At 44.2% G+C, this 27,049-nt stretch overlaps 1 protein-coding gene across 1 annotated transcript; it reads left to right on the top strand.

The window, feature by feature from the left end:
* Positions 1–1,775: 1,775 nt before the first annotated feature.
* LOC117346384 (E3 ubiquitin-protein ligase TRIM39-like) lies at positions 1,776–26,345 on the top strand. Its single transcript, XM_033915862.1, has 8 exons — positions 1,776–2,268; positions 8,046–8,141; positions 9,436–9,666; positions 12,437–12,459; positions 17,791–17,906; positions 18,979–18,999; positions 19,097–19,126; positions 24,619–26,345. The coding sequence occupies exons 1-8, from the start codon at positions 1,855–1,857 to the stop codon at positions 25,161–25,163; spliced, it is 1,476 nt and encodes a 491-aa protein (XP_033771753.1). The 5' UTR covers positions 1,776–1,854; the 3' UTR covers positions 25,164–26,345.
* The last annotated feature ends 704 nt before the right edge of the window (positions 26,346–27,049 follow it).

Below are 27,049 nucleotides of genomic sequence, written 5' to 3'. Positions count from 1 at the left end.
AAGTGCAAGGAGAGATATTGAGGAGCTGCTGGGCTGGGGAGATGAGCCTGACTGGGACCCAAGGGTTAAAGCATTTGCATTGTGTTTCCAAAATACTGAAAATACAATTCTGTATTAAGCTGCATTTTGATGTACATTATTTTAAATTTTTCTTTTTTTTATACATAATTCACTGGAGTGTATTCAGTGTGCCTAACACCATCCCAATAAAAGCTGGTATACCTGCACCAAAGGCATAGTGAAGGGGTCCTTCCCTGCTTTGTTCAAAAATATCTCTACTGTCCCTTTGCTGCTCTAAAGATAGCGACTCAATCGCTGCTGGCCGATTCTCTAGACGATTTTTAAATAGCAATTGATTCACTATCAAGTTTACATGCAAATGATTTGCACGGAGGTGCAAATTATTTGCATGCAAACTCACCGACTCAATCGCTCAGTATTACACACGCAAAATATCTGTCCAATAATAAAAACAAAACAAAACAAAAAAGCCCCCTCCCTCTTGAACCAAAAAAATGGCAGGAGGGAGTTAAATGGCTATAGGGATGCCCACTCCCTCCTGCCACCTGATGCGCTGAAAAATAAGGCAGGAGGGATGCCCACTCCCTCCTGCAGATTTTGTCGCTGCCACAACCTCCTCCCCATACCTTTAGTTGGGAGCATGAGGGTTGCTCAGTCCCTCCTGCTCCTCCGCCCGTCAGCAATGTGGGCTTTAGGCCCTGCCCCGGTGCATCATGTGATGCACAGGGAGGGGCCTAAGGCCCTGATTGGCTCAGACGCCTCGTGCTCCTCCCTTAGGAGGGGCCTGAGGCACCTGAGCCAATCAGGGACTTCCTTAGGAACCACGCTACTACAGTTTTGTAAAAAGGGAGGGAGGGTATGTTTTGCCATTTTTGCCAAGCAATGTTCTGTCATGCCATGTTTGCCATCCCTTTGTATAGATACACTTTGTCACGTAACATAACATAGCATAACATAACAGTATTCTTGTACGCCACTACAACCTCGCAGCTCTGTGCGGTTTGCAAATAAACAAAACTGCGCCTACGCAGGGAGATAACAATTCAGTTGCTAAAAGTTTTTCTTAAAAAGAGAGGTGTTTTTTTTTTTAAATCTTTATTCATTTTTAAACTTATAATAAGTGTGATAACATATCTATACAAATAACCATAAATATATCACTTAATAATCAACAATGATACATATAATATTCTCTTATCTCCCCCCCCTCCCCACCCTTATCTATCATATAATAAGAACATAAGCAGTGCCTCCGCCGGGTCAGACCATAGGTCCATCCTGCCCAGCAGTCCGCTCCCGCGGCGGCCCAAACAGGTCACGACCTGTCCAAATCACCAGAAGGGGCCCCCATGCCACCTTGGTTTCCTATTGCGTCCTATCTTCCCATCAAAGTCCTAGCCCTCCGGTCTTGCCCATGCACGACCTGGTCGGGTTTCTATACTTATTTTCTGGTTAGCTTTCTCAGTATCCCACGATCCCTTTATCCCTCAGGAATCCGTCCAGTCTCTGTTTGAATCCTTGTACCGTACTCTGCCCAATCACGTCCTCCGGTAGCGCATTCCAAGTGCCCACGACCCTTTGGGTGAAAAAAAAAACTTCCTTGCATTCAACACTTATACAACATGTAACAATGAAAAGAGAGGTTTTTAACAATTTCCTAAAGTTAAAGTTATGTAAACTTGTAACCTGCTCTGAGCTCTTCCGGGAGAACACTTAAAGAGAACCTGCCCTGAGGGGAAAACAAGAAGAGACACTCCCTTTAATTTGAGGTTAAAAGTCTGCAGCAGAAACTGAAAGCAAAGCAAAGTGGTTTCCGAGTTCTCTGTTGCGCCCATGGCTGCGGCGAGCTCTGCTGAGAGCCTGCGGGAGGAAGCTACCTGCTCCGTCTGTCTGGATTATTTTGTGGACCCGGTGATCACAAGCTGTGGACATAACTTCTGCCGCTCCTGCATCACTCTGTCCTGGAAGGGCTTCGAAAGGAACTTCCCCTGCCCCCAGTGCAGGGCCGTGTCGCGGCAGGGCAACCTCAAGCCCAACAGGCAGTTGGCCAACATGACAGAAATAGCAAAACAGTTCGCTCAGGGCTTGCAGAAGCTACAAGAGGGGGAACTCTGCAAGGACCATGACGAGAAACTGAAGCTGTTCTGCGCGGAGGACCAGACACCGATCTGTGTGGTGTGTGACAAATCTCGAAGTCACAGATCTCACACTGTGATCCCCATAGAGGAGGCCGCACAGGAGTACAAGGTGGGTGTTGTGTTATTATCTTTGTTGCCACAATATACTCTGAGATGACAGCGAGACAATTATCTCAGGGCACACAGAAGGAGGACGGATTGAGACATCCGGGTTTTACTTTTACTGCAAGCAATAGAAGTAAGGCGGACAGATAAAGACATCTGGGCTTTATTTCCGTCGAAAGCAACAGAAGTAAAACCTGGATGCCTCAATCCGTTCTCCTTTTTCTGAAGCCTTATGGTAACCCTAACACAGACTACGGTTGTAAGATGTCAAAAAGAAATCAAAACCCTACTTTTCAAAAACTTTATCCAGATATCTTAACCCAACCCTTCCCCCCTCCTCCTAGATAAATTCTCCCCCAAAACCTCCACTTAAATAATCTCTTCCTCCCCAAAACGCCAACCAAGTATTCAGATCCCTGAAATGTAACGTAATCTTATTTGTACTCTAACTGTAATCTATTTGTTATATCACACAGTAACGTACAGTCAATTTAATATCCAATTTGCAAGTTCTTCCGGAATTAATCCAGGTACCTCTCCTCCCTTGTAACAAAAAAAAAAAACAACAACCTCAAAACTGTTGTAACTTCACTGGAAATGTCCAGTTAAGCTCTTTTGTAATCCGCCTTGAACTGCAAGGTATAGGCGGAATAGAAGTCCCTAATGTAATGTAATGTCTGGATTTACCCAGGCATGTCCTTTTTTTTAGAGGACTATCCAGGTGTCAGACAGCTTTTCAAAACCCGGCAGGCTTCAGGGCGGGATATGGGCGGGGACGGGTGGAATTAGGCGGGCATAGGGGCGGGGCTAGGGTTCTGGATTTTCCGAAAGGAAAATCTGGTAACCCTATTAAAATATTCGCCACAATATTCTTGCCAAAAAATCTATCAGCTTGGAGACTATCACGGACATTATTGCAGGGCCAATGTTAGTGGGGGGCTAACAGGGTAGTTGTCCTGAGCTCCACAACTACAAAGGGGCCCTCGGCTGCCTAGTGAGGTGAGAAAGCTTCCCTCCCTTTCTTGCCTGTGACTCATTTGCTGCCCTTTTCCTGCTTTTGCCACAGCCTGTAAACAGATCTAACCCGTGCCGCAGGGCTCAAACGCTGTGCGTGCCGCTGTCCGCTTCCCTTCTCCTTCCTTCCCTCATGACGTAACTTCCTGTTTTGTAGAGAGAGAAGGTTTGACTCGCCGCTTCCCGTATTGAAGATCCCTGCCTTTCTGTTGGATGGAGCTCGGCAGCAGCATTCACCATATTTTAGATCACACCTTGCAAATTGGGCTTTGTCATAAAGTGTATGGGCATAGACTTAAAGATTTCAACATGTAAATTTGGACATCAATACACAGGAGGCAAGTGTCTTGCAGCTGAAAGGAAGTTCTGAAATGAGGGGGCATAGGTCAAAGGTGAAAAGAGAGCGTAGGTGAACAACAAAATGGCGGGAGCTGTGCTGCAGAACATCGAGGTTATTCCCAGATATTCAAAGCACAAGATAACCTCTGAAAATTCTCCAAAATATAACTGGTTATTCATCATCAACTGTCCACCACTGCAGTGCTTTGATGTAGAGAGCTGCATGGGGCCAAAGGGAATCCCGTAGAATCCACGGGGATCCTGTGGGGTTCCCCCCCCTGGGTCCAAGGAGATCTTGCTGGGGTTGCGGGGATCCTGTGGGGATGGATGCAGCTCTTGCAGGGCTCCCGCAGGTGTTACCTCAAAACGGGACATCTACTAATTTTCAGTCCTGCCCCCCAATCCTGCCCCAGTTCCACCCAAACTCCGCCCCTGACTCCACCCCCATAATAATACTAATTGTAATGCAATTTCTTCCATCTATTTTTCATATACACACAATATAATTTTATTAATACATAATGGTAACCACAAAATTACAAAAAACACAAAGCACACTGTATGCAGAGAAAATATTAATTATCATATATATTTTAGGTTTTTTCAAAGATGTCAAAGGCAGATGACTTTAAAATATGCAATGTATCTCAGTAACAACTACAGAAAAACAAAAAAAAATAGTTCAAAATATAGACACACATTTTGATAACTAAATTAAAAATAAAATCATTTTCCTACCTTTGCTGTCTGGTGATTTCATGACTCTCTGGTTGCACTTCCTTCTGATTGTGCATCCTTTCTTTCTTTCGCTCTCCCCTACCCTCCCCAAGCATAACACACATAACATGGCAGCTGCCACACAGGAATGTCTGACTTGCTCTTTGCCCTTTTTCTCTGGCTCTCCTGGTTGTGTCAGAATGTAAGAAGAGACGTATTGAAAATAGTATATTAGCAGTGGGGCATCATTCATACCACATTAACAGCAACTCTTGACATCACACCATCAATATCAAAAAGTATAAAACAACGGAGAAAAATAAACCTCAATTGTGAGAGGCCGGGACTACACAAGTGCCCGAGCCTACTCACATCATCATTGATTTATAAAAAAACTCCGTGTACATTTAAATAAATGATTTCATTCATACACAATTAGTGTTTTTCAATGATTTTTTTCTAAATGATTTTTCTCCCGTGGTGTGAATAATATATGCAGAGTCCATTAATTTCAAACTTCTTTGTAGCATAAACAAGATCCCAAACTAGCTAAAAACTAGACGAGGGCTACAGCTCAACTTTATGGGAAATGGCAGTTGTCGCAGCAAAGAGTTTAGGACAAAAATAAGAGAACAAAACACTCATCTGTAGATGCAACGTGACTCAAAAGGTCCTCAGTTCCATATCCCGACAGAAAAGTCTTTCTGTTTCGCCAAGAAGGCTACTTCAGGGGAAAATTCACTGTCCAAAATATCTCACGCTTCTTCCAACGCCACAAATGTAAAGCTGGCTCCTCTCAAAATGGTTCCGGGCCTTCTTGGCGAAACAGAAAGACTTTTCTGTCGGGATATGGAACTGAGGACCTTTTGAGTCACGTTGCATCTACAGATGAGTGTTTTGTTCTCTTATTTTTGTCCTAAACTCTTTGCTGCGACAACTGCCATTTCCCATAAAGTTGAGCTGTAGCCCTCGTCTAGTTTTTAGCTAGTTTGGGATCTTGTTTATGCTACAAAGAAGTTTGAAATTAATGGACTCTGCATATATTATTCACACCACGGGAGAAAAATCATTTAGAAAAAATCATTGAAAAACACTAATTGTGTATGAATGAAATCATTTATTTAAATGTACACGGAGTTTTTTTATAAATCAATGATGATGTGAGTAGGCTCGGGCACTTGTGTAGTCCCGGCCTCTCACAATTGAGGTTTATTTTTCTCCGTTGTTTTATACTTTTTGATATTGATGGTGTGATGTCAAGAGTTGCTGTTAATGTGGTATGAATGATGCCCCACTGCTAATATACTATTTTCAATACGTCTCTTCTTACATTCTGATACATACGATTGAATTCCCTCATACATTTAGTTGTATAACTTTCTCCTGGTTGTGTGACATCACCAAAGTGTCACAGAAAATTCCCCTACAGATTGTAGGATGGACAGAGAGGAGGTGGAGCAATCAAGCTGCGGCAGGAAATAGTGGCTTAAATATCTACTATGGACAAGGACTGCCCTGGCCCTCTTTGACACTGGCAGTACAAGTGCTCAGAAGCAAGCAGAAGCGCTCCAGGAACCGGCATTGTGGACCGTCCTAGACAATTGCAGCTGGCAGAAGTGCAAAAAGGAGCTTGTACGATGTTCACTTCCCAAGCCGCCACTGCAGCAACAGGCCAGGTGTGTGCAGCGACTGCACAAGCCTCCCCCCACCCAACGTCAATTCTTTCTTTGGAGAGGAAGTTCCGGGCCAGCCAGGCAGCGATTGGCTGGCCCGGAACTTCCTCTCCGATGTCAGAATTGATGTCGGGGGGAAGGGGTGGGTGGGATGCTGCACGCATCTGATCTGTTTCTGTGTCGGCGAAGCAGGGAGAAGCGTTACTTGTAAATCAGTGTTCTTCAACCTTTTTACACCTATGGACTGGTGGAAATAAAAGAATTAGTTTGTGGACCGGCGGTTGAAGAACACTGCTTTAGAGGGCAGAGTTAACTCCCCAGTACACATTTCCACTGAGGATATCATATGATACATTGGCACTGGCAGATGAAGGCCGTTTTGCCACTTGATCAAATGACAACTGCAACAGTCTTCAGTTATATTTTTTGGGTCAGAATTAGTGGAGTACAGGTCTGGGGGGGGTGTACTTGTGGTCATTCCATGGAAGTTATGCCTAGATGGCCACAATCAGGGGTCTTGGTTGTTGTAGCGTTCCAAAAGGAGCCAAGTTATGTGACTTGTGGTCCGGGTCAATCATTGCAATGACCCTAGTGCAAAAGAGAGAAGTTCCAGTTCAAACAAATTACATTTTGAGCGCCTCACGTCCTGCTCACCACTTTCTCACTGATCTTATTGGATGTGAGCTCAGCTAAAGACCAGCGATCTGAAAGAAGCTCTAACGGAGGTGGGGAGTGGTGGTAAAGTGTGATATTTAGTGTGCGTCTGCAGGTTGTACTCCTGTTCAAATATCTTACTGGAGGCTGACCCTATTTGATGTCATTTGTGGGCAATTGCAGCCCTCCCAGGGAAAAGTGCAGGTCGACTTCTTGCTCCAGCGTGCAATGTGCAAGACTCGGGTCCCAGGCCACTTTGCCCACCGCTGCCAGAAAAGGGGAACAGGTGGGTTTGCAAGAACAGAGCTGGTACCGGGAAGCGGGGATTCGTCCGACCGTCCGTCCCTCCTGTTCTCCCCTCCACCCTCCTCTCCTCTCTTTCCCTCCCAGTAGCTCTCAGTACCTTCAGCGCAGCGATTCAATTAGGCAGCCTTGGGTCCTTTGATGGGTCGCGCCCGCCTCTGAGGAAAGAGGAAGTTGCATCATCAGAGGCAGGCCACGACTCAGCAAAAGCCCCAAGGCTGCCTAATTGATTGCTGCGCTGACGCTACTGGCACTGATGCAGGCAAGTTCATCGGGCCCCCCTGATCTCCACGGACCGACAGGACATTTTTGTGGACAGGTGATTGAAGAACACTGCTTCAGATCCCCTGTCCTGTTGTCTCCACACAAAGCTTTGGGACGCTCTTTGTGAAAACGGGACATTTCAGCGTCCCGAAGCTGTGCGTGGGGACAACGGGACAGGGGATCCAAAAACGGGACGGTCCCGTTCAAAACGGGACGTATGATCACCTTATACCTGGCTCTTTGACATCTTTGACAAGTAGCGCCTCTTTCTTCCTGCCTTCTAGCTGCACTTGCTTCTTCACAAAGCTGCGGGCCGCGGTTCCTACACACTGCTCGAGGCTGACCTGGAAGCCTTCCCTCTGATATCTTATAAACATCTAAATAGTCCCACCTTCACAATGCCTGTGATTTCCTCCCCTTTTCAGAAAGATAATGTTAACTGGATGATTTTTACATCCAAAATTGCCCATAGGAGAGAAAACAGAGGACCAACCCTTATAATAGTTGGGATCAAATTTAATCCTTTAAGGCAGGGGTGTCAAAGTCCCTCCTCGAGGGCCACAATCCAGTTGGGTTTTCAGGATTTCCCCAATGAATATGCATGATATCTATTAGCATACAATGATAAAGCAATGCATGCAAATAAATCTCATGCATATTCATTGGGGAAATCCTGAAAACCCGACTGGATTGCGGCCCTCGAGGAGGGACTTTGACACCCCTGCTTTAAGGGATGTTAATCTTAAGGGTGTCTTAGGTTGACATTGGTGACTTCAAAATATTTCCGAATTCTTTAAAATATGTTTTATATGCACAGGAGAAATTTGCAGATTGCTTGAAACCTTTGAGAGAGAAGTTGGAAGAGATTCTGACATTTAGAGCCAACGAAGAGAAGAAAGCTAAGGAGGTGATGGTAAGAGTCGGTGTCATACTTCTTGTTAATATCTTAGGTGCGCTAATGAATGTAGCACACACTAACGATTAGCACATGCTAAATGCTAAGAAATCCTGAAGACTCTGGGATTTGTCTGGTTAACATCCATTGTTATTTAAAACATTTCATCAAAAGTTCTCTGGATACCAAATTACCCCAGCCCTGTCCCGGAACATTTTTTTCCCTCCTTTCCCTTGTCTGGCATTGCTGGCCTACGTAAACTTCCAGGCTTAGCCTGCCCTGGCCTAGAGACAGGATCTTTCCTCCTGCTTAGGGTTGCTAAATGTCCAGATGTACACATACATGTCCTGTTTTTAGGACTGTCTGGGTGTCCGGACAACTTGGTAACTTTGAAGGAATTTGTCTGGGTATGGCTCAACCATCCCCTACCTACTTCCTCTGCCACAATTTTCAGTCTTTGGGCAGGCCGGCAGTGTCGGTGAGGTGAGCCTGCTGTCATCAGCCTGCTTCAGAAGCCTTTATTCTGCAGCTGACCTGCCTATGCGGGAACAGGAAGTTGCTGCAGAATGAAGGCTTCCGGGACAGGCCAATGGCAGCAGACTTGCCTCGTGGACACTGCCAGCCTGCCCAAAGATTGAAAATTTCAGCAGAGGAGGTAGTGGGTGGACAGGGGAGAACCATGGCTAGAGAGAGAGAGAAAGAAAGTCCCGGATCCTACTAGCAGAAGAGAGTTGGAAGGGTTGAAAGAAAGAGAGAGAGAAGAACCCACAGGAGGGGGGCTGGAGGGACGGAGAGAGAGATAGATAGAAGCACCCACAGTGGGAGGGAAAGAGAGGGGGAAAAGAGGGTTAGAAGGAAGGAGGGAGGGGGAGAGAGAAGCATCTGTGGGAGAGAGAAACAAAGAGCACTGAGGGTGGGAAAGGGGACTAAGGAAATAGGTGGGGGGTGGGATGGGGCAGGAGCGAGACTGGTGGGATGCAGGGGTGGGGCCAGGGGCAAGATTGATGGGAGGCGGGACCATATGTCCTGTCTTTGGACTTCACAAATATGGTAACCCTATTCCTGCTGCTCCAATAGACAAAACACATTCAAGTCCCTTTCTTGAGGGTCATCGAGGCCTTTTGTAGTTCTCTCAACTGTCCTAGTCTCCATTACATCACCTTACTCTAACATATTAGCGCACTCATTCTAATTTTTATCAGCGATGATTTTAGTCCTGGGAGTATAGGTTCAGGTATTTTCTCATCTACAATAACAGAGGAAATTGATGAGGCTCAGCTACAATAATTTTTATCATATTTTTATAATCTAGCATGAGGCAGAACTCAAGAGACAAAAAATTGTGTCTGAGTTTGAAGAGCTGCACCATTTCCTAAGTGAGGAGAAGAAGGCCCTTCTTTCAAAACTAAAGGAGGAAGAGACGGAGATTCTCCAGAGAATCCAAGAAAGCATCAGCCTGCTAGAAGAGCAAAGCTCCCCCTTAAAGAAATTGATCTCTGAGATGGAGAAGAAGGCTCAGCAGTCAGCTATTGAGTTACTGAAGGTGAGATTGTGTTATAAATCCAAAAGCAGTACTTTAAGGCCTTCAGGGGATTCAGTGAATCCCCCGAAGGCCCCGAGGGCGTGCCACTTTTGCTTGATGCAATTTGATTGGTTGAGCAGGCAGCAGACAGAACATAATGTAGCTTCTACTTGTTGCCTGCTCAATCAATCAAATTTAGAGTAATGCTTTCGGGGCCTTTGGGAAACTCAGTGAATCCCCAGCCCGTGCTTTTTTTTTGGTTTGTTTGTTTAATTTTTGCTTGATGCAGTTTGATTGGTTGAGCAAGCAGCCTGCTCAACCAAACTGCATCAAGCAAAGAGTAAACAATAACAACAATAAAAAATAAAAGCATAGCTGTATAGCTGGGGATTCACTGAATTCTCAGAAGGCCCTGCCACTGTTTGAGAATCCATTAGGCAGTGCTAATGAATCTGGGATTATAGCTAGCTATACCCATGGCATAATCTCAGATATTGAGGGGGAAATACATGTAATGAGTCTTTCAACTATTATTGGTGACTCTAGATTACAATTAAACCTACAATAAATTTTATAAGGAGGATATGCTGCAAATTGGTCATGAAAAATGATCACCTTCATTTCAAGAGACCTTAAAGGTATTTAAATGAAAAAAAAAAACTGAGTTGATATGCTTTACTTTACTTTATTTTAATGTTTTTATAACCTGTTTTATCCTTAAAACAGGGTTCAGGGCGAGGTAACAGAAAGAAGTCAATCAATAGAGATGTTTAAATACCTACGTAATGTAAATGCACATGAGTCGAGTCTCTTTCATTTGAAAGGAAGCTCTGGAATGAGAGGGCATAGGATGAAGTTAAGAGGTGATAGGCTCAGGAGTAATCTGAGGAAATACTTTTTTACAGAAAGGGTGGTAGATGCATGGAACAGTCTCCCAGAAAAGGTGGTGGAAACAGAGACTGTGTCTGAATTCAAGAGGGCCTAGAATAGGCACGTGGGATCTCTCAGAGAGAGAAAGAGATAATGATTACTGTGGATGGGCAGCTCTATGATCTCACAATGCAGGTGTAAAGAGCCTTAGCCTATAGGAAGAAGAGATGCAAATGTTAAGAACCTTAACCAATAGGGAGAGGAAGAGATAATGGTTACTGCAGATGGTCAGCTCTATGACCTCACAATGCAGGCACAGAGCCTTAGCCTATAGGAAGAGGAGATGCAAATGTTAAGAGCCTTAGCCAATAGGGAGAGGAAGAGATAATGGTTACTGCAGATGGGCAGACTAGATGGGCCATTTGGCCTTTATCTGCCGTCATGTTTCTATGTTTCTATATAAAAGATTGTACATAAGATATTATTCTAAATATTTATGCATGTAATCGGCAAATATATATTTGCCCTCAAGTTATAGAATAAGCTCATAGCAACTTACGAGGGGCCGCTGAAAAGTTCTCCGCCCAATCAACAAAGTCAGATCAGTCTCCATCGAGGTCCAGTGATTTCCCAATTTTTTCATTCCGTATGAAAAATACAGAACGAAAAAAAGTGGAAAATGGCTGGACTACGTGTATAGCCCTCGATGGAGACTGCCCCAAATTTGTTGGTTGGGCTGAGAACTTTTCAGCGGCCCCTCATATACTTTAAAGTGATGTATTCCACAGGATGGGATCATTTTTAAAAAAATCATGTATGAAATCAGGACCCAAAGCCAATGAAATAAATGGTTTTCAATATCAATCAGATTATCTTTCTTTGGGTAATTATTTTTGGGAGCTTTTATTTATTTATTTATAGATTTTAAATTTACATTCGAGTAGTCACTTGTACAGAAAGTAGGTTAGTGGAGATATGACTTATAACCAATATAAATCACAATCAACATATTTAAATTTAAAAAAAAAAAGGGAAAATTCTTCCAACTAACCCAACTCAAGTCCTCAAAAAAATAGATCCAAGATTACGTTATGTGAGAAAAAAAGAAAACTATTGTTGTAATTGAACAAATTAGAGACAGAACTGAGATGTGATGAACAGATTATATAAACTAGTGAGCTATTGATGATTCCTCTTTATCTAGTCGAGACAAAGAGTTAACTGATGAGGTTAAAAAAAACAAACCATATTTGACTGAACGGTAGCAAATAATACACTTGCAAGGATATCTTAAGTCAGTGGTCTCAAACTCAAACCCTTTGCAGGGCCACATTTTGGATTTGGAGGTACTTTGAGGGCCGCAGAAAAAAAACTCGTTAATGTCTTATTAAAGAAATGACAATTTTGCATGAGGTAAAACTCTTTGTAGTTTATAAATCTTTTCTTTTGGCTAAGTTTTAATAATAATATTGTAATTTATAGCTAAAGAGACATATGATCAAGAAACTTTTATTTTACTTTTGTGATTATGATAAACGTAACGAAGGCCTCAAAATAGTACCTGGCGGGCCGCGTGTTTGAGACCACTGTCTTAAGTAGATCGTCACTCCCAGGGAAGTGACTCCAGGTTTCAAAAGTAAGAATTCTCTACGATGCTTTTGAGTTTCTCTGGAAAAGTCAGGGAACATTTGTATTGGGAGCTTTTATTTTTTAACCAGACCCGAATGTAGCCTGACTATTCTCCAGTATAGCCGCTTACCTAGTTGAGGCTCATACGTCTGGGGATGAATAAACAAGTGTTTTGTACTTTTCTGTCTCGGATGTGGTTCTATTTTGTCTAAATTGAAAGGCTTGCAATGTGATTCCACAGAGCTGTGGGTAGAAAGTAATTAGAAATGATCTTTTCTTATGTCCCCTCTAGGATGTGAAGGACACCCTGAGCAGGTAAGTTTGGCTTCCGATTTCCTCTCTCCCTTTACCTTAAAATACTGATCCTGAAATGTAGGGCGTAGAGATGTGCTGTCATTTGAGAAAGACATGAAAAACTTACCCCCCTCTTTTACTCAGGTAAGTTAGTGCACCTTAGTAAAAGAGGGCCCTAGTGGAACAGGCTGTTTCATTTTGGGTCATGTGCATCCATCTTTGACGTCTTGTTTCTAGTAGAATTGTCTTTGGGAGAGGGGGGTTGTGCTGAACCAGCAAGGTGAGGGAGAAGAAATCAGAACCAATTACTAGCGTGCTGGCTTGCTCTATTCCTCTTCCTTCTCAACCCCTCCCCACATCCTACTATACCGACGTATAGGCGAGTCCTGCAGGAATAAGGGCTATTGTTGTGGTGAACAGTTGGGTCTAGTAGGTTTTGGGTGGGTTTTGGAGGGCTCACCACACAATATAAGGGGGTTATAGTGAGATGTGTACTTGGGCTTGGGTTTTTTTGTTTTTTTTTACTCCTGGCGAAATTCTGCACACGATATTTTAAAATTTTGCAAAGTTTATGGACTGTGCAAGCTTTTTGGAAGTCATCCGTTATAGACAGGGCTTATTTTCAAGTCCTATTTCGGGTACTGTGGAGCAATTGGTCCTGGACCTGTCTGGGGCTTTCAGTGGTCTCCCTAGGGGGGTGGGTTTCCCCAATGGTGTCGTAAGCTGTGTCTTCTTGCTCGCAAATGCATCCTGCAATCCTGGACTGTCTCTGAACATCCCTGTTTTTGGAGTTGATCTTTGTTGCATACTTTGACCTTGTGGGAAGTCCGAGAGGCGGTGGGTCACCCTTGCTCGTTTGGGAGCTTATTTAGCTTCCTTATCACCTAGAGGTCATAGTCTCCTTTTGAATCCTCTTGCTTAGCTCTGATGGTGTGCAATGCACTCTAGAGAGCTGCATGGGAACGGGGACGACGGGAATCCCGTGGGACCCACGGGGATCCCGTGGGTTCCCCCTTCGGGCCACGGGGATCCCGTGGGTACGCCCCCTAGGGTCACGGGGATCCCATGGGGACGCCCCCTAGGGTCGCGGGGATCCCGTGGGGACGCCTCCTTGGGTCGCGGGGTTCCTGCGGGGTTGGATCATGGATGCACTCGAGCTGCGTCTTTTTCCCTACCTGCCCTGCCGCAGCACACAGCCGACCGGAAATCTTCCACGATGTCAGCGCTGATGTCGGAGGGAGGGCTTTGCTTAAGCCCTCCCTCCGACGTCAGCACTGACATCGGGAAGACTTCCGGTCCACTGTGTGCTGCGGCAGGCCGGAAAGAAGAATTCAAGGGGGGGGGGGGGGGGGGAAGGCGGGCCGCCCCTGGTACAGCCTTAGGGGGTGGATGCACAGCTACCGACAACAGGCCCGATAGACCTCCCTGCCCTGTAGCTGCAAAATTACCTTCTTACAGCAACTGAAGTCAGAAGTTGAACCCGCTTAGGAATCGACAGAAGTGGACAGTAACATAAGGCCAGGCATTTTCGGCGGGCTTTAGCTATGAGGTGCTGACCATTTAGAGTTGAGAAGCATCAGTGCCGGTGGTGGAAAGACGCATTTTCTCGTCGCCGTCCGGAACTCGAACTCGGCTGTTGGGAGCCGCTCACAAGCTTCGGAATGGCGGCCCCGGACCAGAAGTCACCGAATGTTCTGTTGCAGACCCTTTGCTGCCGGATCTTGGGCAAAACCGAAGGTAAAAAGAGGCAGGCCCGTACTCCATATCTGTGAAATGCACGAGCCTTTAACCTGAGGGTATAAAAATCAAACTATATGCCCACTGTCAGTGGAAACAAGAGATGTAACTGCAGGGTTTACCGAGGGAGAGCTGCTCATTCCCAAATCCATTCGGGGTGGACACACATAAACATTACCATCACTGAAGTGCCAAGCATCTGGCTTTGTAGATGGGGGAAAAGTTTTTCCAATTACATGTTTTACTAACTTACTTCCCTCCCCATTTGAATTTAGTACTACAGGTGCGCCAGGAGTGCTGTCAAACTCAGGACTAACTCAGGTGCTGTTGAGAAAATTAGCTTGTCATATTCAAACGACTTATTTTATTACATAAGAAAAAAATATTTATGAAACACAGGGGACCTTTTACTAAGGCATGCTAGCCGATTCAGCTAGCGATAAATGCTAATGCATCCATAGAATGCAAAGGTCATCTCTGACGCAACCCGGGTTGCGTCAGAGAAGACCTTTACGGCAGCCACACACAGCTTCAATACTCCAGCTGCTGTAAGAAGGTAATTTAGACTCATGGCCACAGGGCAGGGAGGTTTGTCGTACCGGGCCTGTTGTCGGTCAGGCAGGGAAGCGCCATGAAGGTAAGGGGCAGGGAGGGAGAAAGGGAGGAAAGGTGGAGTGGAGAGGAAAAGACGCTTAAGGGAAATGGGTAAAACTGAGGGGGGGGGAGAAGGACCCTGAAAGCACTGGGGAAGACAAAGGGGTGGAGGATGCTGAAAGGACATGGAGAAGACGGGGGGGGGGAATAAGGACGCTGAAAGGACATGAGGAAGACAGAGGGGGAGAAGGACACTGAAAGGACATGGGGAAGACAGAGGGGGAGAAGGACGCTGAAAGGACATGGGGAAGACAGAGGGGGGAGAAGGACGCTGAAAGGACATGGGGAAGACAGAGGGGGGAGAAGGACGCTGAAAGGACATGGGGAAGACAGAGGGGGGAGAAGGACGCTGAAAGGACATGGGGAAGACAGAGGGGGGAGAAGGATGCTGAAAGGACATGGGGAAGACAGAGGGGGAGAAGGATGCTGAAAGGACATGGGGAAGACAGAGGGGGAGAAGGATGCTGAAAGGACATGGGGAAGCCAGAGGGGGGAGAAGGATGCTGAAAGGACATGGGGAAGACAGAGGGGGGAGAAGGACACTGAAAGCACATGGGGAAGACAGAGGGGGGAGAAGGATGCTGACTGGACATGGGGAAGATGGGGGGAGAAGGACGCTGAAAGGAAATGGGGAAGAGAGAATGGGGAGAAGACGCTGAAGGGAAATGGGGAAGAGAGAGTGGGATGAAGACGCTGGCAGGGAAGAAGACAGAGATATCAGACTAAGGGGGGAGAGAAGGGAAGAAGATGAGTGCCAGACCAATTTGGAAGGGGGGAAGACAGGGAGAGGCACAGTAACAGAGCAAATGGAAGACGCAGAGAGAAGAGAGACAGTGGATGGAAGGAATTGAATGAGAACATGAGGAAAGCAGAAACCAGGCAACAAAGATAGGAAAAAAATTATATTTCTTTTTTTTTCTTCAGGATAAAGTAGTATATTAGTTGTGCTGATAAAAATTTATAAACATTAGAGGCTCTGGTAGAAACCCGTTTACAAAGTATGTATTCTTCCCAATTAATATTTCCAAATTAATAAAGTCTCTTTGCTTATTTGTAAATGGGTTTCTACCAGAGCCTTTAATTCAGTAGCATAATTAAATGAAATAACTATTTCTGAAGTTTATAGGGATGGGCGGGGATGGAGCAGATTCCTCGCGGGGATGGGTGGGGATGGAAGGGATTCCTCGCGGGGATGGGTGGGGATGGAGGGATTCCTCGCGGGGACGGGTGGGATTCCTCACTGGGACGGGTGGGAACGGATGGGACTTTGGTGGGGACGGGTGGGATTTCTGTCCCCGCGCAACTCTCTAATGCGCTCTTTCCCAGGATCGGACACTGCAGGCACTTTTTTTTCCTCTTCTTTTTGCTGGAGGTTGATTTTGGCAGTTGCCCAAGGGCCACACGAGTGCGGGCCTTTGTAGCGATTGAGACCTGTTGGTCGTCTTTTTGTATGATCAGCCTGGGGGAAGGGAGGAGTACTTTGGGACTATGGTGGGTGGGTGCTGGGTTATCTATTCTGTTATATAAAAAATCTCTTTGTATTGTTGGATGTTTGTTCATTTGATCTTGCTGTATTTCTTGTTGACTTTTGCACCCACAATAAAAAAGATTTGAACATAAAATTCTGCAAAGTTTATTTGTAGTGTATTGCTCAGAATTCGCCTGTCCTGAGGCTTGAAATTCCTTCTGCCTTTTCCTTTCTCAGGTTCCAGCTTACTTAGTTCCCTCTCTCATGCCAACTGCAGTTCTGTTTCTCTCTAAATCCCATCCCTCTTTCATTTACATAGGGTACCGGTCTTTGATCTAAGGGTCACCGTGTGAGTGGACTGCTGGGTACGATGGATCGCTGGTCTGACCCAGCAGCGCAGTTCTTATGATTTTAATCCCTTCCCTGGCCCCCATAGTCTGGCATCTCTCTCTCCCTTTCTCCACTGGCTAAGAATCTCTTCATCCCTTCCCATCCCCTTTCTGGTCCTGGTCACTCTCTCTTATTCTCTTTACATCCCCCCTCTCCCACTTGTGGGTCCAGCATCAATGTCCCCTCAACGCACCCCTCTCTTGCTTGCAGCTTGAATCCCTTCCCTATTTCTCATGGTCTGGCATCTCTCTCCCCTTCTCTCTACGGTCAAGCATCTTTTATTTCTCACCCTGTTTCCCCTCTACTTACGGGTCCAGCATCCATGTCCCCTTCTCTCCCCCAACTTGCAGTGCAGCATCCATGTCCCCTCCCCTCCCCTTCTCCCTCTGCAGGTCTAGCAAAGGGAAGGCCCAGGTGGGGCCGACTGCAAGCAGCCCGTACACAGCGCTGCCTCTGCTAACCAGCCGGCTGCCGCCACTACTACTTCCTTGGGAGGCCCATGGGTATGTCAGATCTCACAGGTGGGGGTCAGTCGGAGGGAGGGAGGCCAGACCCACATGGGGGAGGAAGGGACAGGAACAGGGATAGAATGGAAGTTTACGCAGCATTCTGCACAGCATGTGCATAATTCTGTGGGGATGGGGAAATCTGTGCAAATTCTGCGCTGTGCAGTTGCGCAGAATTCTGCCAGGAATATTTTTTTTAATATGAAGTTCATTGCAATGCCTCCTAAGGAGCCGTACTGCTTTGCTGGGATGTTTGTGTGGCCAGTCTACTAAAAACACTGCTCTCTCCTACATCGCAATGGCTTGTTTTGTGCAAAAACTTCTTTTGGAAGTTTAGTTTTCGAAAACGGTTTGACAAGCGGTGCGCAAACACATCTACGAAATGGCCCTTTTCAAAAACCCAAAAGGATAGGACGTTTTTCTGGTTTGAAAATGGACACGTTCGCTGTCGGGTTTTTGTGCGTGCTCCGCGAAACGTCCCAACCCAGATTTAGACGTCATATCAAAAATGCCCCTCTGCATCGCCTTCCTTGCCCCGCCCCCCACCTCTATCCATGGGGTCTCCAAGAATAATTCCAGTCACTTTCCCACCCTCAGGTGTCAGAACGTGGAGATTCCAAAACCAGAGGCTACTGCAGTAATGAAAACAGGTTTCCAGCCGAGCTCACCTCAGCAGCCTATTATTTTGAGGAAACTGATCACAAAATTTGGAGGTAAATAAGAAAAAGTATCCTTTACTTTTTTTTTTTAACATTTTAAATTCATTAATAGTTTCTTAGAGAATACTCGTACAGCACCTGTGTACACATAACATTTTTCTTTCTTGCTTGTGTTCCTAATTCTGTTTTCTTTCTTCTTCCTATTTTCTCTTCTTTTGATTTTTCTTGATTGTTGCTAGGAAAGGTTATACGTTTTGCTTATCACCCATCAGATAATTAGTCCTAACTAAACTAAACTAAACCTTAGGTTTGTATACCGCATCATCTCCACATTTATAGAGCTCGGCACGGTTTACAGGAGATGGGATAGAAAGGAACTACAATGAAAGGTAGAGGTTTACAGGAGATGGGAAAGAAAGGAGCTACAATGAAGGGTTAGAGGACCAAGTATGAAGAGTTTTTTGAGGGCTTAGGATGTCATAGATGGAAAAAGAATCAGATTTTTGAGAATAGCCAGGTCTTCAGATGTTTGCGGAAAAGTTGGAGGGAGCTCATGTTCCGTAGAGGGGAGGAAAGGTTGTTCCAGAGCTCGGTGATTCTGAAAGGAAGGGAGGTCCCTAGTTTTCCTTTATGGGAGATGCCTCTTACTGAAGGGAAGGATAGTTTTAATTTGTGGGTGGATCTGGTGGTATTAGGGTTTGAGGAGTTCCAAGAAAGAGGGATAACATAGTCCTGAATAACATACACACACATGCATGCGTATGGTCAAGCAAGGGGTCGGAAAGAATTCCGTGAGCCATGCTCTGTGTGCTTTCTCCACTTTTACTTAACAGATGGCTTAATTAAATTGTCATTATCCCCACCCCTTTTACTAAGCTGCGTAGGTTTCCACCACGGCCCAGAGCGCTAAATGCTTCGACGCTCCTAGGAATTCTGTGAGCCTCGGAGCAGCGTCGGAGCATATAGCTCTCCGGGCTGTGGTGGAAACCTCTACTGCAGCTTAGTAAAAGGAGTGGGGGGATGTGCCAGAGGCAATATTATAATTTGTGATAAACCTTTTTCTTAAAAATGGATTGTCTTAATACAGTATTTGTATTTTATTTTTCACGCACTATGACCTACTAAGGACTAAACGTTCCAGATCTTGGTAAGTTTTATTCCCAGTTAATAAAAGATATTTCTTCCTACTGTTGGTTTTTTTTCTTTCTGTTATCTGATCACAGCTTGTCATTGTTTTCTTTCAGAGTGGTGGATGAAATGTGGCAGAAATGCAGGTAATTGAATCTACTATACAATTAAATGTATTCAATAATACAAATAGAACACATTGGCCCTTACTATGTAACCTCCCATCAAAGATATACGAGTATGTACTGTATATAGTGGTAGGGATAATATCCTGCAGGGTCAGGGGAGTGATCCCTCTGGTAAAGAGAGAATAGGGCCAAAATATTTCTCTACCGTGAGGGGGAAGGTTGGGAGGGTGGTAAGGAGAGACTAGGGACAGAACATTTCTCTGCTGAGTTGTTTGTCCAAAAACTAAGTACTACAAGAGCCTGAGTTTTCAAATTTAGGGCTTTTAAAAATTTTTATCAAGCAGCGGTAGAGCCTTTTACTACAGGCCGGCGAAATAAATGCTCTGACGCTCAAAGCAATTGAATGAGCATCGGAGCGTTTACCTTGCCGGCTTGCGGTAAAGAGCTCTACCATTGCTTGATAAAAGGGGCCCTTAAAAATATGTCTGGATAACTCCCAAAATTGCCACAAAAAAATCTACTGAATATCAGTGCGTGCATATTTTCCTGAGGGGGGAAAAAAAAATGTATGAAAGCCATTTCTGTAAGAGTTGGCTTACTTCTTTAAACTCTGTTAAACTAACCACTACTAGAACCAGAGTGTTTTGTTATGCAGCCTCATTGCTTTGGAATTTACTACTAGGAGAATTAAGTAGCATTTCACAAAGCACTGAAAATTTGGCTCTTTAAAAGAGGTTTTGGGTTAAATGCCTTCTGCTAGTTAGTTAGTTAGTTTTTTTTAGCTTTGATGTACTTATCTTTTAGATTTTATTGTATTAATATGCCATTTTTGTTATTGTAAATAAAAGTTTTTATACAGTATATTCCTGATATAAAATAAGTGTTTTCAGCAGAAAATATTTGTTTATTAAAATTTGCTAAATTGTTTTTAATGTGTGAAATCAAAGCAATTTATAACACAGGTCAACAAAAAAAAATGTTTTTCTTGGTGCCTTGGGTTTTTTTCACCTGTTCCTTGGTTATTCGGGGTACTGATTCAGAAAATTGTATTGGATAGACTGCATCAGCTCTTGTTTCTTAGAAAAGGTTGAATTAATTTTTTTTACCGCGATTTAAAAGATCTCTTCTGCAGAATCAGGATGTCATAACAAGCTTTCTTTCTTGAATGGGAAATTTATGTATTTAAATTACCCGCATTTGTTGTTTCACAACTATTCACACTGCCATCACTACATATAAAGCTAGGCCTGATGAAACAATTTGTAAAGGCTTTGAATAAAGACGGTTTTGTCCACTGAATACATAGCGCATATGTTACCTGGACTTACCATGGAAAAACTGAAGGCAGGAATTTTCGATGGTTCACAGATCAGACAACTTATAAATAATCCACATTTCATAGTATCAGTGAATAAAATTGAATCATGCGCCTGGTCTTCATTTGTTCTTGTGAAAAACTTTCTTGGCAACCAGAAGGCAGACACCTACACATAATTAGTAGAGGATACACTCTTTCATTTCATTGGCTGTAACATGAGTGTTAAAGTCCATTATCTGCACAGTCACTTAGATCGCTTTCCAGAGAATCTTGGTGACTTAAGCGAAGAGCAAGGTGAACGATTTCACCGAGACATAAAAACAATGGAAGCCAGAGACCAAGGAAGATGGGATGCACACTTGAAGACAGAATATTGTTAGAATCTTATGCAGGATTGTCCCACTCTCAGAAGTCTTACAAAAGGAGCTTCTTGTATGTCGAACGACTGGAAAATTTGTAGCATAAACTTGTGGTTTTGGTACGAAATAAGTAGATTTTCATGTTGCACATTTTAATATGTTTCCTTCATGCTTAAAAGATTTTAAACACTATATTAAAATATCCTGATTTTTTAATGGGCAAGAAGAGCGAAGAGTGGTATATGGCATATGTTCTGTATCTCAAAAACTAGAGCTGATAGGAGAAAACTGGCGCCATTTTTTTGGACTCAGCAGGTCAAATATACCCAGAAACAGGTCTAAAATTTGAGGCACCAAAATGAGCGTTTGGCAGTGTAATCTATAATAAAATTAGACATTAAAATTACCCCTCCCCCTTTTTACAAAACCGTAGTGCGTTTTTTTAGTGCTGGCCATGGTGGCAACAGTTCCGACGCTCATGGAATTCCTGTGCGTGCCGGAGTTGTTACCTCTGTGGTCGGCGCAAAAAAAAAACAAAAAACGCTACTGTTTGTTAAAAAGGGGGGTAAATGAAAAAGATGTCAACAGATTTTCTTCTTTCTAAATGGGAATGAAGTTAAACCCCCTCTTTTACAAAAGTGCGCTAAGCTTTTTAGCGCCCGCTAAACGCTTACGCGTGCATGTTATCCTAGTGGCATTAGTGGTTAGAGCAAGCGTTGATTTAGCGTGCACTAAAATGCTTAGTGCGCCTTTGTAAAAGAGGTCCAAAGTCTCTCAGTAGCTACTTAATGCTGGCTTTTATCAAACCGAGGTGGAGCTTTTTATCACCGACCGGCAGGGAAAACACTCCGACGCTCATAGGAATTGAATGAGCATTGGAGCATTTACCTTGCCAGCCCGCAGTAAAAAGCTGTACCCACAGTTTGATGTAAGGAGCCCTGAGCTTGACGTGCATGCAAAAGTTATCCAAGCAAAAAAATAGCACTGTGGTCCCAAACAATTGGTATAGATCAAGGGTCTCAAAGTCCCTCCTCGAGGGCCGCAATCCGGTCGGGTTTTCAGGATTTCCCCAATGAATATGCATTGAAAGCAGTGCATGCGCATAGATCTCACGCATATTCATTGGGGAAATCCTGAAAACCCGACTGGGATTGTGGCCCTTGAGGAGAGACTTTGACACCCCTGCCCTAGAGGAAAGGAGGGATAGCGTTATTCAGGGATCTCAAAGTCCCTCCTTGAGGGCCGCAATCCAGTCGGGTTTTCAGGATTTCCCCAATGAATATGCATTGAAAGCAGTGCATGCGCATAGATCTCATGCATATTCATTGGGGAAATCCTGAAAACCCGACTGGATTGCGGCCCTCAAGGAGGGACTTTGAGACCCCTGGTATAGATGAACAAAAATTTATTAGATGACCTGACTTAGGCCATGTTTCAGCGAATAGCCTGCGTTAGGAGTCAACTTGGCAAGTGTTTTAACAAAATTAAATTGCTCTATTCAATTACATAGTACATGACGGCCGATAAAGACCTGAACGGTTCATCCAGTCTGCCCATTAGTTATACTCATTAAAATATATATGATTACATTAACATGATTAAGTTAAGCGCTGTGAAAAATTTGTGCTAAGCACCAATTAGTTAAAGATCACTTAAGAGCAAATTCTATAAACGTCATCCCGATTGTAGGTGGCAGTAGGTGCACATTTAAAAAAAAACAACAACACCCCGAGGCAGGCTGCCTACATTGTAGGTGTCTTTGTGACCTAGGGAAGCATGTAGATTACATTACATTAGTGATTTCTATTCCGCCAATGCCTTGCGGTTTAAGGCGGATTACATCAGTTATCAAGAATTACATAAAAATGTACAGGAATAGCATAAGCGATGTCATAATAGTTACTTAAGAAGTACCAAAGAGTTGTCGAGATCTTAAGGTGATAAATGTTGGGTAATTAGAAGCATTTTAGACTTTGTTGGGTAGTTAGAAGCAAATTAGAGAGATTAAGGGTATAGAGAGGGTAGGTGGGGTTTGGGTAGGGACTAGACGTGCTAGATGGGTTTTATGTATTTTTTTGAAGAGTATGGTTTTAATATCTTTCTTGAAGGTTTTGTAGTCTGTGGTCGATGATAACAGAATGGTGATTTGTCTGTCCAGTTTAGCTGCTTTGGAGGCTATTAGGTTGTAGGGCCCTCCAAGCTCGCCCAAGGGTAGGCGTGGGTGAGGTTTCATCTGGAAGTGGCCTTAGGGGAGCTTAGGTGGCCCTAGGTGCCTGCCCAGGGCCGCGATAGGTGCCTGAAATGTCGACCACCAAAATGGTGGCCCACATTTCAAACAGACGCGGCCGTGAACTGATCGCAACAAGGGAATCTCCCTGCCGCGCTCAGCCCAGCAGTTGTGGATGGATTGGGTCCACTGTATAATTGGGAATTTTAATTCAACATTTAACAACATGAGCGAGAATGCTTTGTGCTGCAGGCAAGCTGCTGAAACATGGCCCATGGCGGGTCATCTCCTAAATTTCGGGAACTATTGTGCTTTATTTTATTTTTGCAGTGCTTTGTCTACTCCGCTTCTGTTTTCCCTCTTTCCTGCTGCAGCCAAACGTTATGTACTTAAGTGAAGGTGGATCAGGAGGCTTTCTGCCGGCAAGCAAAAAATTTTTCTGGATGGCACCCTCCAGTTAACTTTATGCGATAAAAGTCAGACTACATAAAAAACAGTTCTCAAGTTAATCGGATAATTTATCCAACTAACTTTAAGGCTACAAATTTAAGACTGTATGTGCATTGGCTTATAACAGGGGTGTCCTAACTTTGTCCTAGCCCATTTTTTTCAGGATTTCCACAATGAATATGAGTAAAATCTTATAGGCATATGATGGAGGCAGTGCAATCAAATAGATCTCATGCATATTCATTGGGGAAATCCGGAAAGCCTGACACCCCTGCTCTAAATCAATGTACCTACGTAAGTCACATGCGTAAGCCCTCAAGGACTGAGACTGGACGCCAGTGTCTTAGAATCTGACCAGACATCATAGCTGAATATCGATCCCTTTTTTTTTTTTTTTTGAATCATTCACCAATGTTGACATTAGCGCCAGCAGCATAGGCTGAATGCAAAGGCCTAACAGCCAATAGGAATGTTAGTATCCTAGGACATGTCATAGAATGATAGCCAGTAGGAGAGCTGCTATTATTAAACAACTAGCTGATCTCCCGGCGTTGCCTGGATATTTATTTATCCCAATCTTCCGCTCCATTCTATATATAACACGTCACCCCCTTCCCACAAGAATGTCCCTCTCGATGGGGCTGAACTTGGACTTAAACGGCATCGGGAGTATCAGTATTCATCTCAGCGAGGCTGAAAACTATGGGTTAGACATTACTATCTGTTGTTTTCGATAATTTTTACATGTCACCCCCTTTCCACCCCTCACAGTATTTTTTTCCAGACAGTAAATCATATGTATACCGAGTTTGGTTGAAATTTGTCCATGCGTATCAGAGTTGTGCTGAGTATTCAGCTTGGTGAGCCCGAAAACTATGGATTAGACAGTAAAATCGGTCGTTTTTGAGAATTTTTACGTCACCTCCTTCTTACCACCACGATATTTTTCCCCAGATAATAAGCGATATGTAGGGATGAAATCTGTCCATGCGTTTCAGAGTTATACTGGAACATATACACACACACACACACAGATACATCTGATTTTATATATATGTAGAAGGTGAAGAACCAGTCAATGAGAGTTAGAGATGGTTGTATGAGGAACCAATAGGCATTTACTCATGTTTGTCATTAACTTCTCTCCTCCCACCAGTGAATATCACGTTGGATCCCAAAACTGCTCATCCTAACCTCATCCTGTCTAAAGATCGGAAAAGCGTCAGACATGGAGACAAAACTCGGAACAAGTCAGAAGGCCTCAAGAGATTTGATACTGGTGTTTGTGTGTTAGGGTCCGAGAGCTTCACCTCAGGGAGCCACTATTGGGAGGTGGAGGTGGGAGACAAAATTCGTTGGGATTTGGGCGTTTGTAAAGACTCTGTCAGCAGGAAGGGGACAATCAGCATAACACCTGGGGAGGGATACTGGGCAGTCAGGCTGAGAGAAGGGGATACATACTGGGCCCTAACCTCCCCCAGCACTGAGCTACTGCTGAATGCGAGCCCCCGAGCAGTGGGGATTCTCCTGGACTACGAGGCAGGAAAAATATCGTTTTACAATGCAGACAATAAATTTCATATCTTCACCTTCACACACACCTTTACTGACGAACTTCGGCCGTACTTCTGTCCTGGCGTCAGCAGAGAAGGTAAAAATACCAGAGCTCTGAAAATCCGACACCTCCCAGACTGGGAATGAAGAAACCAAACTCCTGGGCGGTGTTTCGCAAACTTTTTTTTTTAGCCCCGGCACACTAAACTCGGGGCTGTGTCTACAGGGCCTCCGAGCAGGTGTAGACATAGACCGATGATAATCACACACATGTGCATGGTGCCATGTTGACATTCGTTGCACTGAGCTTCGGGGGGCCTTCAAAACCCGCAAAATCTGTCAGGTTTTGAAAATCCCCTCCATTTGATAACCCTAAAATTCCATTTACACTGGGTAAGGGGGGGGCCAGCGAGGAAGAGAGGTGCCGGCAGTCACGCATTTCTCGTGGCACACCTGCAATCTCACCGTGGCACACAATTTGCGATACACTGCTCTTGGGTATTGCGCAAATTCTGATTTTTCATATGTGGTTAAACGTTTAAAGAATCAAAGAGAATTATTTGCGAGTAATAACCTGTGTTATAATTTACCACAGGGGTTTTCACTGACCATCTTCAAAAGCCACAACAAAGGTCGGGTTTTCAGGACACCCCTACTGATTAAGCAGGAGAATCTGTATATCAGAAAGGTTTGCATGCAGATCCCTCTCATTTATATTCATTAGGGACACCCTCAGAATCTGACCTGTTCGCAAGCCCTCAAAGACTGGCAGAGAATACCACCGCTGTACCAGACTGGTAGCCAAAACGTCTATAGAACATCCAGGTCAGAGAGGATTAGGTCCGGGTGTGAAAAACTGCCATATTTTATTAAATATATGCTGAATATAGAACCTCAATCCTATTAGGCACTCTATAATATCAATCCACTCAAAGGTTTTTCAAAATATTGTTTAAATTTATAACATGCCTTATGAAGGAGCTTCTAATACTTTTATGAAAGCTATCATAAGATATATGCAGAGATTTAGACAGTGTGCAGGGGTGGCCAAGTTAGAGCATCTGCCTTGGCACCCTGAGGTTGCGAGTTCAGTCCCACTGCCGCTCCTTGTGACCCTTGGCAAATCACTTAACCCTCCACTGCCCCAGTTAGACAGGACAGATAGGGAAAATACTTAGTACCGGATTAGTTTGTGAACTGTTCAGATGGCTGTAGTTCAGTGGTCTCAAACTCAACCCCTTTGCAGGGCCACATTTTGGATTCAAAGGTACTTTGGGGGGGGGGGGTCTCAGAAAAAAAATAGTTAATGTCTTATTAAAGAAATGACAATTTTGCATGAGGTAAAGTTCTTTCTAGTTTATAAATCTTTCCTTTTGGCTAAGTCTTAATAATAATATTGTCATTCATAGCTAAAGAGACATAGGATCAAGACACTGTTTTATTTTACTTTTGTGGTTATGAAAAACATAGCGAGGGCCTCAAAATAGTAGCTGGCGGGCCACATGTGGGCCCCGGGCCGCGGATTTGAGACCAAAGCTGTAGCTGATGGGTGAACATAAGAATTGCCGCTGCTGGGCCAGACCAGTGGTCCATCGTGCCCACAGTCCGCTCACGCGGCGGCCCTCTGGCCAAACACCAGCGCCCTAACCGAGACTAGGTGGTAATCAAATGCAAATGAACTTGAACTTATTTAGCACAATGGGTATCATTGTACATAAGAAAATGAAACACAAAAAAAAAAAAAAGGAAAATAAGGTTAAAACAACTTTATTGGACTAACTTAATACAATTTTTAACTCCGTTTTCAGAGGCCCCAAACCTTCCTCAGATCTGTTGCCAACATACAATAATGTGCATGGAATAATATTTGTTTAAAGTACTAACGTAGCAGATATGAGCTACAGACTAACCGTTTCGAAAACAAGTGCAGCACAGTATCAACCAGCAGCCACAGATATAAAGAACTTTCTTGAAAATGCAACCCGTCAGTGGTGTTAAAACTGTGCCGTCCAAACATTTAGACATCACAAAAA

Source organism: Geotrypetes seraphini, chromosome 12 (genome assembly GCF_902459505.1).
Source record: "Geotrypetes seraphini chromosome 12, aGeoSer1.1, whole genome shotgun sequence".
In the NCBI taxonomy this organism is placed as follows: Eukaryota; Metazoa; Chordata; class Amphibia; order Gymnophiona; family Dermophiidae; genus Geotrypetes; species Geotrypetes seraphini.
Note: the sequence above shows the minus strand (reverse complement) of the source record. Positions and strands in the feature narration are given on the sequence as shown.